The sequence below is a fragment of the Antrostomus carolinensis genome, unplaced genomic scaffold, assembly GCF_000700745.2.
Source record: "Antrostomus carolinensis isolate BGI_N321 unplaced genomic scaffold, ASM70074v2 scaffold2784, whole genome shotgun sequence".
In the NCBI taxonomy this organism is placed as follows: Eukaryota; Metazoa; Chordata; class Aves; order Caprimulgiformes; family Caprimulgidae; genus Antrostomus; species Antrostomus carolinensis.
In genome coordinates this window covers 115030-132570 of record NW_010312669.1, presented here as the reverse complement: position 1 = coordinate 132570, position 17541 = coordinate 115030, and the positions used below count along the sequence as shown (strand labels likewise).

General features: G+C 35.0%; 1 protein-coding gene across 1 annotated transcript in view; it reads right to left on the bottom strand.

Annotated features, from left to right (window-relative positions):
* The window catches only part of FMN1 (formin 1), a 143809-nt gene that overhangs the window by 59575 nt on the left and 66693 nt on the right, over positions 1-17541 (bottom strand). The window contains exons 7-10 of the mRNA XM_010167059.2: positions 8781-8842; positions 7950-8038; positions 3144-3273; positions 1522-1668 (exon numbers count right to left, since the gene is read on the bottom strand). Of these exons, the coding sequence (XP_010165361.1) occupies positions 1522-1668; positions 3144-3273; positions 7950-8038; positions 8781-8842 (428 nt within the window). The remainder of the gene's footprint in view (positions 1-1521; positions 1669-3143; positions 3274-7949; positions 8039-8780; positions 8843-17541) is intronic.

The window sequence follows — 17541 nt, the reverse complement described above, 5'->3', positions numbered from 1 at the left end:
CACATCTACATGGCTTTTAAATACCTCCAGGGATGGTGACTCCACCACTTCCCTGGGCAGCCTGTTCCAGTGCTTGACAACCCTTTTGGTGAAGAAATTTTTCCTGATATCCTAAACCTCCCCTGGCACAACTTGAGGTCATTTCCTCTTGTCCTATCACTTATTACTTGTGAGAGAGACTGACACCCACCTCGCTACACCCTCCTTTCAGGTAGTTGTAGAGTGATAAGGTCTCCCCTCAGCCTCCTTTTCTCCAGACTAAGCAACCCCAGTTCCCTCAGCTGCTCCTCATAAGACTTGCTCTCTAGACCCTCATAAGACTTGCTCTCTAGACCCTTCACCAGCTTCGTTGCTTTTGTTTGGATACACTCCAGCACCTCAATGTCTTTAGAAGACAAAGGACTCAAATCCATTGGAAACACTTTCATTAATACAGTTGCTCACTAACCATGTTTTTACACTTTGTTAATGATGCTATTCACAAGTAAAATAAAAGCTCCCTAGACATACTGCGTTTCTGACATTGCCTGTCTCAAAAATGCACTCCTACGTACATGAATAACTGGGAACAAAAGATTAAAATCTACATTTCTTACGGTTCAAGACAGAACTTTACATAGGAAAAGAGAAAGAACATGAAAGAACATGGAATCCTCCAAATCTGTACCAGCATCAGCAGAAAATACCTCCTATTCTTTGCTGTTTCATATGCTTCATGTGGTGTCTAGGTATGCTTTGGCAGAGAACGACTACGAGCAGCGTTTCCATTGCCTATCTTATCTAGCACCCCCTCCTCAGCCCTACTGAAATAAGGAACTAAATAACCTCATCTCAAAAGGTGTCCAGAGCTTGTTTGAGCCTGACTTTGACCCTTGCATAACTAATAAAAAATGTGCTAGTGGTTTTCAATTTTTGACAAAATAATTTACATCCACCTATAAGCATTTTCAGAATTCATGTCCAACATCCATTTAACTACCAATTAAAAAAAAAACCTGAAAATATCTTGTTGGGTCTGACATACCTTTTTCAAGAGGATTAAAATCCTGTATATTATATATTTATATCCTTTACATATAATACCTTATGCTACACTGAATCTTTATTGATATTTTGTTTTAAACCTGTTTTTTAAAACATTGTTATTCACACAGAGCTACCTTAAGTTGAGAGCAACAAAAACGAATGGGGACATTTACTGGAGAAGCCTTCAGCAGTCTGTGCTCTCTCACTTCTCTCTAACCTACTGTAATTAAGTCCCTACTAGTAAAAGAGACACACAGAAGTTCTCACATAAGATAATTATCCTAGTAGTACTGAATAGGAGAAACTAGAGATTATGGAAATATGCACACATGCAGGAGAAAAGTTGGGAGAAAAAAGCAAGAAAATTTTACAAAGAAGTGCCTTGTTCTTTCAAGCAAGCATGGTAAGAAATAAGCAAATATTAATTTTGACAGATGATGGAACAAAAAAAGATCACTCGAGAAAAATTAGCTTTAATTAAAAATGAGTACTTACTCTGCTTTTGACATCCTTTAGTTTGGGGAGTATTTCCAAACCAAATCCATCAGCTTGACCTCGGGTCCTATTCCCACCATTCATATAATTTCCAAAAGCCAGAATCAAACCCAAAATTTCCTTTACACTTGCCATGTTCAGCAAAGCCTGGAAAAGGGATACTAGTCTGTAACTTCTGTTGGCACAAGAATTCTAATCACTAATATAAAAAAGCTTTTTAAATTTTATTTTTACTAGAGGTTTTGTTTATTGTGTGTTTTAACCCCGTAGGGATAGGAAGCTAAAACTAGTACAAGAATCAAACATTTAAGAGGACCATTTATCAGATCGTATCTGCCTAAGATACTATGTTTAACTTAATCCGTATGAAGCAAATTATATGGCATCATGTACTATGTAGATGACAAAAAGATTAATGGAAGAAGATTACTGAACATTCTTAGTAGCCTTCAAAAATCTTACAGACAAGGTAATTTATAATGAGCTTGCATAATGCACATTCAAATGGAGATGTGCTATTCTTGTTGCCACCAGGTTAGACTTGGACTGTCATATTCAGACTGCTTCTCATTGGTTCTGGTGCTGTGGACATTCACATTTCTGCATACTTACTGCAAATATACCAGGGCTAAGGACTTAATCACTATGCCTCAAAACAGAAAAGAAATTTAGAAACAGAGTTGAAAACTAATAAAATATTTTAATTTACTTATAAACATCTATCTTGTCAATCGAGAATCTGATGCCATGGACTTAATTCTTAACTATGCAGCCTTATACTACACATTGGATAAAACATTTGTAGTTGAGCTCCTCATAAGCAAACTGAGGGCAATACCATTTGTCCTATCTCATACAAAATTCATTCCTTATTTATATCTTCTTTGGAAAGGAAACACTAAGTAAGTGTTTCTATTGCTAGAATATGCAAAGAAAACCAGAGGGGTAGAGCGTGGGTACTTTGTGTCAGCAAAGCTAATCAAAAGCTACTATTCAAATTGGTAAAAAAACCAAAAAACCAAAAAAACCCTCAGGATGTTATTCCTTTAGTTCACTATCCTTTCTTTTAATTCTTATCTCATTCTACATTTCATGTTTTATTTGTTGTAATTTCAAAATCTTGTCTGTAGTCATTTATAGTATAGGAATCCTGGATGAAGCTTTGTCAGGTACTAAAAAATCTGCTGTATCAGGGTTAACAGAAATGTACAGATACCAGGGGAAAGTAATAAGTTTATGAACATGATAGGCATCTACTGCTGACAGCATCAACAGTGATATGCAAAAAAAAGTAAGTTTGCAAGGCCATGTACTAAGCTAGTCTGATATTTAGTTTCTACTTTATGGAGATTACCTACTACTCTACTTAATAAGCAAAGTAATAAAAATCTGACATTCAAATAAAAGAAAAATTTCCTATGTAGAGCGCAGGGCATCGCACACAACTCACCTTCTCTCTTTCCTCCTCCTTTTGTTCTTATAAGCTGCTAAAAAAACTTAATATCTTTTTATTTTCCTGAAAAGCCAATAACCAGGCTTAAGGTTGAACACTTATGGTAAAAAGGAAGCATGAATGCTCTAAAATATATTTATGTTTTTATATAGCTTTCCTTAGGACTTACCTTGGAAACACGAGTTATGATATCAACTTTCCGGTGCACTGACGTTATCCCTTCAGAGAAAACTGACTGGAAGATAATACACTGCGCTCGTTCTGCGAAGTTGGGGATCTGAGATAACTCATATAAAAATCTGTGGAAAAAAAGAGTATTACTGAATCTTTATATTTCTTATCTGTGGGGTACATAATAGACCAAAGCTGTAGTATCCTGAAATATACATGCAATCTTTCCTACTTCTGACTGAATTTATAATTGTTATATTGTTTATGCTCAATGTGTTAAGAAATCTTATTAATATCAAGAAAAAGGTAAGACATTACTCGCTATAACATTAATCCATTAACTGACCATCACAGCTGCATAGTAACAAACTGAAGAATCATAAACCCAGATCATAGATTAAAAAAAAAAAAAGAACAAGAAAAGGAAAGAACTAGAGAAACACTATCTATTTACTGTTTTTACTCATGTGTTTTTGCTTCCCTTAAAAAAGTGCCCAGCAATACAGAGCTCAATATATTCCTACAAGGTTACTTCATAATATAAAACGTCTGCCAAGAAATTTCTTCTGGTCCTCAGCCTCAATTTTCTTTTACTAATTTACACCACACTTCCAATTATATAGCAGCATGTTTTATAGTAATATACCTAGTTGTGTATTTAGCTCTAGAATCCTTACAGATTAAATCTCTATGCAGTCACTGTTCAACAAAGTTACTGACTCTTTATCTGTCCTCATATATACACTTTCCTCATGAGTCTATTCCAGCTTTCTTCCTTTAACTCTTTGGTAAATAGAAATAAATAGTAGCATATTGAACAACTCCAGCTCGGATATCACAAAACGAAACCATGCTAAAGGCATGAGTAATTCCTCCCCTTTCTCTTCTTCAATTTAAAATGTAAGAGCTTGGCAAAATAATACAAGAAGCTTTAGCACTTCTTGTAACAACAGGGTTTGCATAATTTGCTTTGTGGGCTTTGAGTCTAGGATTTCAGTGATACACGTGCTTTCTTGAAATCCAGAAAGCAGCTGTCTTTTGCTCTAATATAACTTTAGAAATATTCTTCTAATCTCCTGTCTATAGATGTCCTTAAAGACTCCTTAATGCGATGCCATAAAGATTTTTCTACCTCACTGCATTATGAGAAATTTTGTGAACCATTATTAGCTCGAATTCTTATTAAATCTATTTTAATTATTTAAGCCAATATTTCATGTTCATAATAAATAATATCAGTATCTTCAAATCCACTTTATAAATTTCTTGTGCAGGCAATGCTTTTCTGAATACATTCCGAATGCCTAAAAATCAGCAAAATCCACCTGTGGCTGGTGTGAAATACTAGGTTTTAATTGGAATATCTTTTTTTTTTCTTTCTTTTTCTTTCTTGCCTGATGAAAAAATCTATTGTGAGAGAAGAACTTGGGAGGCCCAGCTTGGCTTTTACACTTAAGCAGTGGGAAAAAAAGAAATGCCAAGCTGGTATTAATAAAAATGCTTCCTATTGGGAATGAATGGTATTGCCAGGAAAAAAAAGAAAAAAAAGAAGAAAAAAAAAAGAGGATACTTTGCACTTTGTGTGAGAGAAACAAAAGAAAGAAAAACCCAAACTGCTTCACTAAAGTTCTAACACACATACATATTAAAAGTTTAAATTTAAAAAAGTCAAATGACACAAATTCTTGTCTTCCCTCGAAAAGGGAACTATCTCCCACACTGCTGGTCATCAGAATACAGCATAAGTGTGCCAAGAGTTGAGGATCAACATAAAAAGAAAATGTCTCTAGATTTTGGAATTCAAAGTATTCACTGTAAATACCTAGACAGAACACTTCTAACTGAAACATCACAAAACGGAATCTTACTGACTACAAATGTAGTTACTAAACACAATGTCATGGCATGAATCTGTGGTTATCAAAGATAAACCACCAATTCAAGTGGATAAAACTTTTGGAGAGAAAATAATATTCTTAGTTCAGTCATTTTTGCAATTTTAGTCTGAGAAAAGTATGATTTTGACTTAAAGTAATAATGACATGACTATGACATAGCTTTTGATGGGTTTGTTGTTACTATACTTCTTATGGCCTAAAGTAAACATAGAGAATTTGCTGTTCATCTCTGTGAGGTCCATTTTACTCCTCTCCTGTAGAAACTGTAAATAAAAATGCATTTACTTGAGAACTTTTTTATCCTACCAGAATCTTGTAGTAAAGGACTTGAAAGTACTTTCACCCAGGCATATTACCATGTTAGTGTAACAGAATATTATTCCAGAAGATAGACAAAGAAGGTTGATTTTATGGAGGTAAACTATTTCCTAGTTCACATTTAACCATATTTGAAGAAAATAAAATTTAGACATAATTTTTGGGGAAAAAGGTGTATCTAATCCTGCAAGCTTCTAAGTAAACCAGGAGGATCTAAACTGAAGTCAAAGGAAACTGGTCTTCGAAGAGAAGTAAATGGCATTACTTGGACAGCAACCATCAATAGCTCACTACTTCTTGAATTCAAACTACAAACAACCCAGAAAAGCTCAGTACCATATTTTGCTACTATTTCCTTCATTAGTATTTCACAGTAGAGAGGACTTCACAGAGATTATATTAAACTAAAAGGGTCTTCTTGGAAACTAGCTAAAGCATCTGTATCTTGCTAGCAAAGCTCCAGACTGTGGCCAATTATGCATATAAATCTTTATCGTGTTAATGAATATTAGCATCTTAACAACTATTAACATGAAGCATAATTTAGGGGGGTATTGTCATGTTGTTGTCATACTTACAGTTTGTGCCAACAATAGCAAATTTAACATGCCAGCAAAACAAATTAAAATCACATGTGCAGGAAAGCATCAGTGATACCACTAAAGCTTTCTATTTGTCTGGTAATCCAAGCATTTAAAAATAGCAAAGGCTTCCTTTAGACTTCAGTGAATTCACATCAATGGTTTCATTGTATGAGTGCTTACTGCTAGTATTTGCAATCATTTGATAAATGGTTTAGTTTGCGCTAGTTCTGATCCTCATTAAAGAAAATGCATGAGGCTTATGCCCTGTAGCAAACATTTTTAATCACATATACAAATTTAGCACTTTTCTTTCTTTAACCTTTTATGTGCATATTACACTTCCAACAAATCTCCAGTTCTGCATTTAGGCTGCTCAAGAGGCTGACTTGGATAACAAAACCAGCAGCGCTTGATCTACTGAGTTTTCAGAATGGACATTAATTTGAAGGTCCAAGAAAATTTACATAAGTGCATCATCAGCAAATTGTTTCCCTCTTGAGGCAACATTTTAAAAAGTTAGTTTTCTAAATCTATGTAGTTTATTAATAGGGTAAAAATGGGATAATTAAGACTTGCAGAGAGAACACAAAGAGTAATAATTGATAAAAAGTAGCTTTTGTCTTTGACACTAATATTTCACTCTGAATGATCAGGTGTAACTGCTTTATTTACAGTTCTTTACTTTTAATTATGGAACAATGATAGCATACATCCAGTTTTGTGCCTAATTAAGATCAGCTTCACTATAATTTACAAAAACAGACATCCTTTTACAACTCTGGAGCTCTAGAAGATTCATATTCTCCAGAACACAAAATGCATTAATATTTATTTCACTCAGATATACAGCAAACAGATTGCCAAAGATTTAAACTCTGGAAAACATCAACTAGTCACATAATGTATTCTTACGCCCCAAGCCAATGCAATGAAAGCCACGGATATGGGATGTAAGAACAAGCTAGGATATGCACTCTACAGATACTTGTCTTCTTAAGTCTTACTCAAGAATGATAGCCACTCGTAATCAAGAGTAAGTGTGATAGCCTCATCTCCCAGAATTAACCTACTCCCCAGTGGACAGTCACAAATGAGTATTTAGCTGCCTTGTGTTAGGAGAAAGAGAAAAAAAATTCTGCTCTTCACCACTATCTTTTTAATGGGAAAGAAAAGGTAAGAAAATGTAATAGTTCTGATATCAACCAATCATATACTATCTCTGCTGTTCCAGTTCTTCCTCCCCCTACTCTTTCTTATGCCAAAGGCAGCAGAAAAGACAAGGGAAAAGGAAGAAAGACGGCAGGAAATTGCACTTTGATTAGAAGAAGAGGAAGGAAATACAAAGGGAAAACTAGCAAAGTAGCAGAAGACAAACACCACTGGTAGGCCAAAATTTGAAATAAAATGTATACACTAAAATAAAACTCAGGATTACCATTCTGCTCACAGATTCTTGTGATTTTCACACTGGTCTAAGGCTTACTACAACAGATGAAGCAACACTTAAGTTTTTAATCTCCTGCCCACAACAGTTCCTCCTTCAACAGGAGATGAAGTGTGGAATCAGCCTTGTAGGTCTTCAATCAACATGACCAGAGTGTACATTGTGTCTTTGTCACAGGACTCACCAAAACGCTCTGTTTGTGTAGCTCTTTCAAATAATCAACAACCAAAATCAGTCTGGCCCTGCTTTATGTCATGTCAATTTAGGTCTAAAAGACCTAAGGAAAGGATAAGTCTTTTACAAATGTGAGAATGGGAACAGAACTTTTTATTGATTCAAGGCTACATATTTTATCATTTCTGGTGGTCCATGTTGACATCGTAAAATCTGTCACGTCTGAAAAAAGGTTATGTGATAACGGCAAAGTTTCCATTATGCCTTGAAAAATATAAAAAAGTTTAAAATTAGGTACAAAAATTGTGTATCAAGGTCTCTTTTAACATATCAGCAAAGGACTATACTATATAATGATAAAATATATTTTTTTAAAAGAATCTTACTGTTCTGGTTTATCCAGAAGCTTCAGTTCCTCCTCTTTTGAACTCTGATAATATTGCTTGATTTTCTCCAGTTCATCCTTTTGTGCTCTCTGAATGAATTAATATAAAGTAATTAATAATGAATTAATAAGTTACTAATTTACCTGTTTGTCTGCAAATAACAATTATATTTTTTCATTGGTAAACATTCAGGTTATGCAAAACAGTGAGACATAAAGATCTATGATTAATTCCTTCCGTACCTTGCAGTGCTATTTACTACCAATGGCCACAAAGCAGCGCGTCCTTGTAGAGCACAGTGCTACAAATATTGCTCTAGGATGCTTCACAGAGTTCAGGTTGGAGAGGTAGCTCTGATAACTCTACAGCCACGTATAAATGTATTCTTTCACGCAACTTCAGTTACATGGTTCATGAATGCTGTATACTTAGTCTACAGAGCAACTTGGGCAAGTTAACTGCTTTAGCCACTTACATCTTCCATGAGAAAAAACCAGCACGTTAGCACAAAATAGGTCTTAAGTAAGGACAGCATTTTTCAGGCAGTTCAAGAGAGAATACTGCTAGATATCACACCTTTTGTTACATTTTAACCTGATTCCAAAGCTACTCCACTGTTTTAAATTTCTGACATTTAAGAACTAAGCCAGTAAGAAAATAAGCATGTCAATCGGCATTTTTTTGTTACCTATTTTTTTTACTGTTAAATTCCCTAAAGACTTTTTCTATATAATGACTCCAGTCTAAAATGACACCATAAAATAAAACTTTACTTCTTCTTTGTCTGAAATACTACAGTGATTAACCACAGCTTTACCCCAGCTTACTTACATTTTCATATAGTGCTTCCAGTGTTTCCAGATCTACTACGGAGTCATCAACACACAGTATAGCTGTATAGAACATAATCACAAATTAGATGCTAGAAAACATACTTAAGAGTTCAATTCTGTTTCCTGAGAAATGTACAAAAGAGATCTGACCTACCTAAAAGATGTATTCAGTTAATATTTTATCATTTTCAGCATTTTCTTTTTGTTCTGACTTGAAGCCACAGCACTTACAAAAGAACTTACTATAAACTCTGTCTCAGGAGAATGGAGTTCTACTTTTCCTTTCCAGTATACTCAGCAGTCAAAGATATGACCTGCCACGTACTCATCTGATCACCTAGCTGGCCAGGCAGGAGAACTTGAGAACAACTGGTATCAGACAAAGAACAGCACAGATTTCATGGTAGCTTAGAAGGCTGGACAGGGAGTAATTGAGAGTTAGGGTATTTAGATCTCCCTATGTGCATGGGAGATCAGGGATACATGAAAACAGGGAGATCTGCTTGTCTTGAGGCTAGCAATCTTGGGAAGTAGACAGGTAGACAAACTTGCAAGATTTGCAAGTTGAAAATTTGCAAGCACAAAAGATTGTGCTAGAGATTCTTAAGGTATCTTCATGGAGTAGCTCATGTTTGAGTTAGCTTTATCCACTACAAAACTATACAAATTACTATTTCCAGATAGTTTTAAACATCACACAGAGACACCTAAAGTATACTCTTCGATGATTAATTACGCCTCTATGAAAAACGAAAAGTCTCAAAACGTTTCAAATGTTACTACATTTGGAATATATGGCATTAGGTGTTTCCAACATCTGCAAATCCCATTACCATTTAGGCAATGTATTGGGACTTTCTGAACACTAAATGGGATCGGTTCATGGTGCTTTCTAATGCTCTCTAATGTTAAATTCCAGTAAGCTAAGAGATGCACAATGGAACAGAAATAACTTTGGATGTTTAATTTTTCTGAAACCAGCATTTCATCAAGATTCATAATAGAACCGGGCACAATTTCCGAACTCCTGACTTATATTTAAATGTTACTGGGAACATTAATCCCAGAAGAATCAAGCTTAAGGCCTCTAACAACTTTCCACATAACCAATGACTCATCATTAGCTAGTACCTGATAACTTCTGATTTCCACTGTACTATATTTCTTCAAAGCAAACTTGACTGCTTGTGAATTTAGAAGATCTTAAAAGCTCTTGCTGCATTTGCAATCCGTGTTTGAAAGGGGCAAGGCACACATCTTTAAATAATTATTTAAAAGTAATAAGCTTTCGCCTGCTCTTCCACCTACCCCATGATTTTACATTGTGAAATTAACCAGCAGGCTAGTAAATTTTCTCTGTGGCAGGCTAATTAATTTTATTAAAAGGTCCAATGACATTTAGAATGCTTTAAAATTTTGCCTGTCAATTATGATTCCATCTGTTGACATTATACCTTGGTTAGAAGAAAAGAATTATATGGAAGAAGACAGTATCAGTGAAAAAAAGCAGTATCTCCAACAATTTTTCTCCAATTGGAAAGATTCAAAAAAAGCTCTAGAGTGCAATCAAATATAAAGCCCGAAAAATTGAGCTTGATAAAAATATTTATTTAAAGAAAAATCATTAGGGATTGAATCTATGAGATCATCTGTTGGCAAGATGGTTCCATGAGTTGCATTATCTTCTGTATTTCCAATGAAATCTCAAAAGAACCTAACAGATTGAAAAATCTATTGGAAAATTGGTTTCACAGTCCAATATATTTAATTGTTAACATTTTAAAATATGCATATTGAATTAAAAAACTTCCCCTTGTGGTTTCACTTTCATGTTATTTTGGAATATTCTGAAATCTATTTACAAGGAGAAATGTATTTGTCCAGAGTTATCTAGAAAAGCAGCTTATTGGAGGTAATTTGAACTCATACCAGAAATGCAAATCATCTAACTAATAGTAGATTTTTCCTAGGTACAGAACCATTACAATAAGAGGAAGTAGTTTGAAAAAAAGATTTTAATAAGAATATCAAGACTTGTACATCTATCTGGAATTTTCAGTCAGAGATTTGTCACAAAAAAGAATCCAAAATCACAAAGTGGTTTTTAATGCTGTATTTTCTTATTCATGTTTCTGTACTGAACACCAGTTCTAAGAAATCAGCATTGTTCTGAAGTGACATGATGAAGCAAAAAATGTTAGAGATTAAACTAATAAAATACAATCTGATAAATGAACACATTTTTAATAGAATTAATAATAATCAGAGTTAAGAGACATTGAGTTATTTTCTCTTTTGGATGAGTATGTGACTGTATAAAAATACTTTCTGATTTATTTGCTGTGCAACCCATCCTGCTATTACTGGCAATGCCTGTGCAGACAGGCTGCAGTTAAAAATCTAGCCATAGTACTCAACTCAATGATAGCTGGACATCTTAGGATGTTAATACACGTAGACATACACTCCCAAAAAGTCAGAAGTACTGCCAAAATCCACATAAACTCCTTTATTTCATCTTTGTGTATTTTAATATCTTTATCTTTGTCCTTATATCTTTTTTCATTCAAACTTATTGTACTTAATGCCATACACATTTGGAGCAGAAAACAAAAATGAAAACGTGTAAAATTATGCAGATTGGCCCATTTTTTAAAAATAGAAACATTGATTTTGAAAAGCTAGAAGAAATTCTCAAATTCACAGGTGTCTCAGTATTCCTCATATTCTTCTTAAAATATGGCATGTTCAATACATTCACAGTATGTTGTGTAAATTAATTTGGATCGGGGCAGCTGAAAAAGCCCCATTACACTAGATCAAAGAAACTAATTATTTTACTTTTTACTTAAGAGTTACAAGGAAAAAAAGCTTATTTTTTCTGTGAAAAACAAAACCCATTTTTAATCATATGTATATTAGCATTATTAAAATGAATAAAAACCTTGCTAAGTTTTTCAAAATGCTCCTCCTGATACAAAGAATTTAACCATGATACTTTACTGCATTAAATTTCATTATATCAAGACCCACATAAGTGTAAGTAATATAGGTGAAGTATCATAAATCTACAAAAGAGGCTCCAAAACTATTAATAGCTATTACAATATCAATCATCATCGGTGGTTTTTACTTTTATCTTGCTTTCTAGTTAGCTGTCTTCCTTACACTGTCAGTTCAGTTAGAATATTTCACCTACACCTCACAATATGTCGAAAGGAAGTAGACTCATGCTGTGAAAAGCTGGTAATTTTATTGGGTTCCTCTACCTTTAAAAAATCTGTTACTTGGCCAAGTCTGGTTTCTGAGATCCTTTTTTGCAGGGAAATTGAGGCAAACATTTTTATGTGGCCTATGGTGTCTGCTCACAACAAGAAGAATTTATATACACAAGGATCATTAGTGCAGGGTTGCTCCCATTAGGATATAATAACCGTCAGCTAGGACAAAAAACAGATCAGCATCATGCATTCAAACTAACAGGCACACATAAAAATACTTGCCAACTACATTTCACATAATAAGAGTATTGCTTTGAATATAAACTTGTACCAAAGCTTTTTAACAGACACACTTTTTAAAAATTAATCTAACTGTAAAAACCAGATTCCCTACTGCACAGATTTTTTTGTATACTCTGTTTTATCACTTAAAAAATGCAAACCAAAGAAAAACTGAGAATTTAAAGCATACTGTGTGCAGCTTACATACAACTGTATAACTCAGAGGTTAAATATGAAAAAGATATTTCTTTCCTCTTAACCAGCTTAAATACCAACGTTCTTTGGGCTGACTCTGATGTACAGCCTCACATTTACTGCACACATTTTGGTTAAACTAGGATTTAAGTCCTGCTGACAGAGCTTACATATACTCAGCAGCATCAAACCTCTTAATGTGACAATTAAACTATGAAATATGAAGAAATCACCTTAACTAATCCTTCACGATAAAACAGAAATATGTTATTTAAATAAAAAAAGCTGGCCAAAGGTACATTTATTTGACCTGGAAGTACATCACTGTTTTATCCAGTACATTCTGCTGAGTAAGGCTTGATGTCATGGGTACATGAAGCCCCTTACTGGGAAATTTAAATCAAGTTGTGCCTTATCTAGTCAATTAGAAAATGACAACAACAGTTAAATACAAATCCTCACTTGGCAAAATGGTCTAAAATATCCAAATCACTCTGGTTTACTTCTGACAAATTAATACGTTCTAAACTTACTTAAAGGCTTTCTCCAGTATATAACTATCAAGCAACACAAAAAATATTAAAATATACATTCCAAAGAAGCACCACGAGCACAATGTAGGTTCAGAAGACTAAGAAAGCTCAACTCCTGCAAGAAGTCATGAGCAAAAGACTCTTGCCCAATGTTAACCTACCCACATCAGGCTGGATGCCCAAGGCAGATTCACAGAAACATGTGTTGTGAATTTTCCAGAACAAAGAAAATAACTTTTAAAGAAAATTGTTTACCAACTTCTGAGATGGGTATGCAGCTTTCTCTATACTTCATGCATAGTATATAGTATACAGTATATATATAATGCATACGTGTAATATTTGCTGTAGGTGGGAAAGTCACACAACTTTGGAACAACCTTTATAATTTCTACTTCCACCCTGCAAAATATTTTAGTTGAAACTCCAATAAAACTCTTTTCACATAGTGAAAGTAAGAAATATTCCAAAGCATTTATCTTCATCCAGAAGCATTTCCAAAATATAATAGAGAAAGGACCTGTGAAACTATTCGCGCTGCATGATATGGTTAAAACACAAACTGAGATGCAGAAATTCTGAGCACACTAAGGTCTGCAGATTAGAGTTGCTTTGGAATAGCTTGCCTTATACATATAAAACATAGTCTATCAGATGCTATGAAAAGTGCCTGTTTAACAATACTGTTCTCGAAAGTTTAGATGTGCCACAAACCATAAATTGCACCACAGTGAAAGATCATACAGACATCCTGGGATGATTAGAAACATGATATAGAATTAGAATGATTATTGGACTGATCATCAGTCTGGGTGAGTTAATCTGCTGTTCACATTCTTCCAATTATTTACTCCAATATGTTGACAATGGAGGGTAAATCACTAAGTTTGAGAAGATCAATCAACCACTTTTCATCTGGTTGACTGACATCATATAACAGTATCATAACTGTGTTTCTAGAAAGTTGGTACCCTCCTAAAATGCCACGCAAAAAATGTTGATGCAGAGTGGCATGATAGTTATTTGCATTGCTCACCATCAGAATATCATTACTATGACACTATAATAAAAATATATTCCACATTTGAGGAGCAACAAAAAAAAAAAAATGAACATGAATCTACAAAAGCAGATGGCATGACCTAAGCTTTTTAACAAAACCCATCCTAATCTATCCCATCTAAGTGTGATCAAATACAGTTCTCTAATATTTTCAAAGGTTAGATAATTTACATTGCATGGATAATTTACATTGTTGGTGAACACAAGAATGTTCTAAATGCACAATAAACATACCAGGTTTGTGCTATTACAGGCTGGCCAGTGCTACTCTGATTTAATAAATGGAGTCTCAGAAATTATATTTAATTGCTTAAAATCTAGGAAGGAAAAAAGAAAACTAAATTAGCATTAGAAATAGTCTCAATGCCAAGGATCTGTGTTAAATTCTCCCCCTTGCCATATAAGCCAAGTTGTGCCAGCACTGCAGTGCTACGGTGTTAAACTCTTGCCTTGGTAAATGTGATAGCAAAGCCTGCAGCTGTTCTGCACAGAGTGATGTGGCACTTCTTTGCCACAAAGAGTGCACTAAGCTATAAAGTGTGCATCTGGTGTGATCTACCAAATCTTAGAGATTTGGTCCCGAGCAAAATGCACCAGCATGTGAGACCATCTAGTTAGTGCATCCTGATGGAAATCAGAGGTATTAGTGAACTATTTTCAGCAACGTACAGAAGCAGAACTTCTGAAGCCCCACAATTTTAGCGGCAAAATGCAGGTTCTATGGAGGTAGGCAGGGATCTGGGAGAATCACTCTTTTGGACATAGGCTTCTACATCTTATCTACATCCCATTTTCTATAACTAAAACATTTTTCATCTAGGCTGCCCCACAATTTTGCAAGTTTACTCTTGAACAAAAATCTCAGTAGCACATGGGAAGCCGGCACAGATGATGTACGCTGCAGAAAACAGTATTAGTATGTGTTTTCCAGTACACTGCTATTGCTAGCTACTACGTTGAGAACTGTCTGAGTGACTGGAATGTTGCCCTGTAAAGAGCTGGGACCAGTGCCCACAGAGGGTCTTTTCATACAATTATAATCAGCATTTCCCATTAGAAACAGAACTGAAACACCTCACTGTGGAGTGAGTTGTAATATTTCAACAGCAAAGCCACACAAGTAGTCTTGAGCCACAAGTTTGTCTCTCAAGCTGTAATGTTGCAGCTGAAAAAAGATAGAAAAGTAAGACAAGAAGTGCATTGATATGAAATGAAGATTACTTCTCTGAGCTTCTCTGTAGTGTTAAAGTGTGTTCCTTACATAACAGCTGATCTCCACTATTCCTCATCTCTTCTTCATAAAGGTTTTTAAAAAACGCAGGGAAGAACCCTTAAAAGTAATCTCAAATCTATGCATAATTTGATTACTGCTATTTGATTTTTAAATATAAATACAGATCCTATATAGCATACTGAGACAGACAGATTTTCTGTCTGTTTCTTCTACTCAGGAAATGATTATTAATAGTGGTCTAATCAGACCCTCTACATTACCAGATTCACCAGAATTTGTTAAGTGTTCTCAGAAGATTAGAGGACCTAGCAGTTCTCCTCCTCTGCCATCTACCAGAGAGCTGAGTATTAGGACAGGTGTAGCATGACAATGTTAACTTTCCCTCTGCATCATATAATACCAACATTAGCCAAAATAGTTATTCAGTTTTACATTTTCTTCTCCCTAGACTGTACTCAGATACAGCAAGAATATAAACTTATCTGCAAAGGATGAACTTCACTTTCTCAAACATGTGTGGGAGATTCCCCTCCTGAAGCGTGATGGCTGGCTCATTATCAAATGCAAACGGAAACATCTGGGTGCCAGATATGGTCACTTGCTTGCTTTGCATTGCTGAGCTATCTACAGAATACACTGTGAAACTGTTTAATTTCAGAGGGTAATCCTACAGGTGCAGAAATCTCAAACTATTTTAAAGAAGGATGTAATTTTTCTTGTGATTACTGTTGTTCTGCCTTCTCTACAGTTTTGCATGCATCTTTATGCATAGGGCAGTTCATTTGAGGTCAGTTTTTCTATATCTGTATTTCTGTAAATGCTACTTAAGGTAGAGTACCAAGTACACTATACAGAGACAGCAAATTCATTTGTACATGGCTTTTCAACAAACCCAGTTCGAAAAACTTGAAATAAAATTAGATATCCTTTTTTTTAATTTCAAATTTCTTTTGCTTCAAGTTTCCTCACTTTCTGTTGCAAGCTGACAAAGACCATTGACCTTTTTCTTCCTTGTCTTGCATACTGAATTATGCAATGGAAATTGGCATGAAAAAAGGGATGAGTGTTTAATTTTCATGTTTCTTAGAGGTAGCTCTTCGCATCTTCACTTTGAAAAAAAAAACCAAACCCACAACTTTGACATTCATCAGCCAATGATCATATGCTTTTTTGGTTAGGTGTTGTCATGAGCTATTATGCTTATTATGATATTTCTGTCATCCAGTACAATGACTATAGTGGTCTTCAAAGAATTTGCCTGCTGATATGCAGGATTATATACAGATTTAAATTAAACAAAATACTAGGGGATAAACAGACACTAAAAGAGAAACAAGCATCATTCTACTGCTGTCTTCATTGTAGTATGCACTTCTAAAGATCCTCTCTAGAAAACAGATGCATTCCCTGGGTCTGGTGAACTGTTTTTTTTTTTTCCCCTACATAGTCTCTGCACACAGAGCTTGTTAGAAGTCACCCATCCTACTATGTAATGAATATCAAGAAAAAATTCCACTAACAGTATTCTCACATGCCATTTGTATCTCCTAGCTGTGTCCATAAGCAAGAGGCAGCATATCCCTATTGCTGCCTTGAGCAACACATGTGGTGACAGGCCAGTCGTTTGCTACCTCAGAATAGAGAGGGTGATGAGTTATAAACTTTCCTTCAGTGGCAGCACTTGTTTTGGTTTCTCTCTTCTACCAACAAACTAATTTTCATTAAACTTGTAGGACTACATTAGCTATGTCTACAACTGCAAATAGTGTAGTCTTTAGAAATGGATTTGTAGACAGCAACAGCCAGTAGTGAGGATCCAGTGTTCACGCGATAGACATTTCAGGGAGTTTTAACTCCCTCTCATCTGAAAATGCAGTATTTAAAGCTTGCTAAGGTAGAGACTGCTAGTGTGCTTCTGGAGCACATCTTCTCACTTAATTTAATTCTGAAGAATGTGCACTCTGAGACTGCTCTGCATTGCTCTGCAATGCAAACACAGCAAAGGGGACAACTGGTTGATTGGATTCAAAAGTGCACTGCTGATTCAACCTTAAAGCTAGTGTACACATACCCAAAAAATTGACTTATTCTTTTAAATTCAGTATGAATTGCACAGAGGGTTTCAAAAGCTACAGAAGTACAGTGAACAACTGACAGAGAGAGAGAGATAGAGAGAGAGAGAGAGAGATGTTCTATTTTAGTAGAACATCATGGCATGGAAAATAAAAAGTC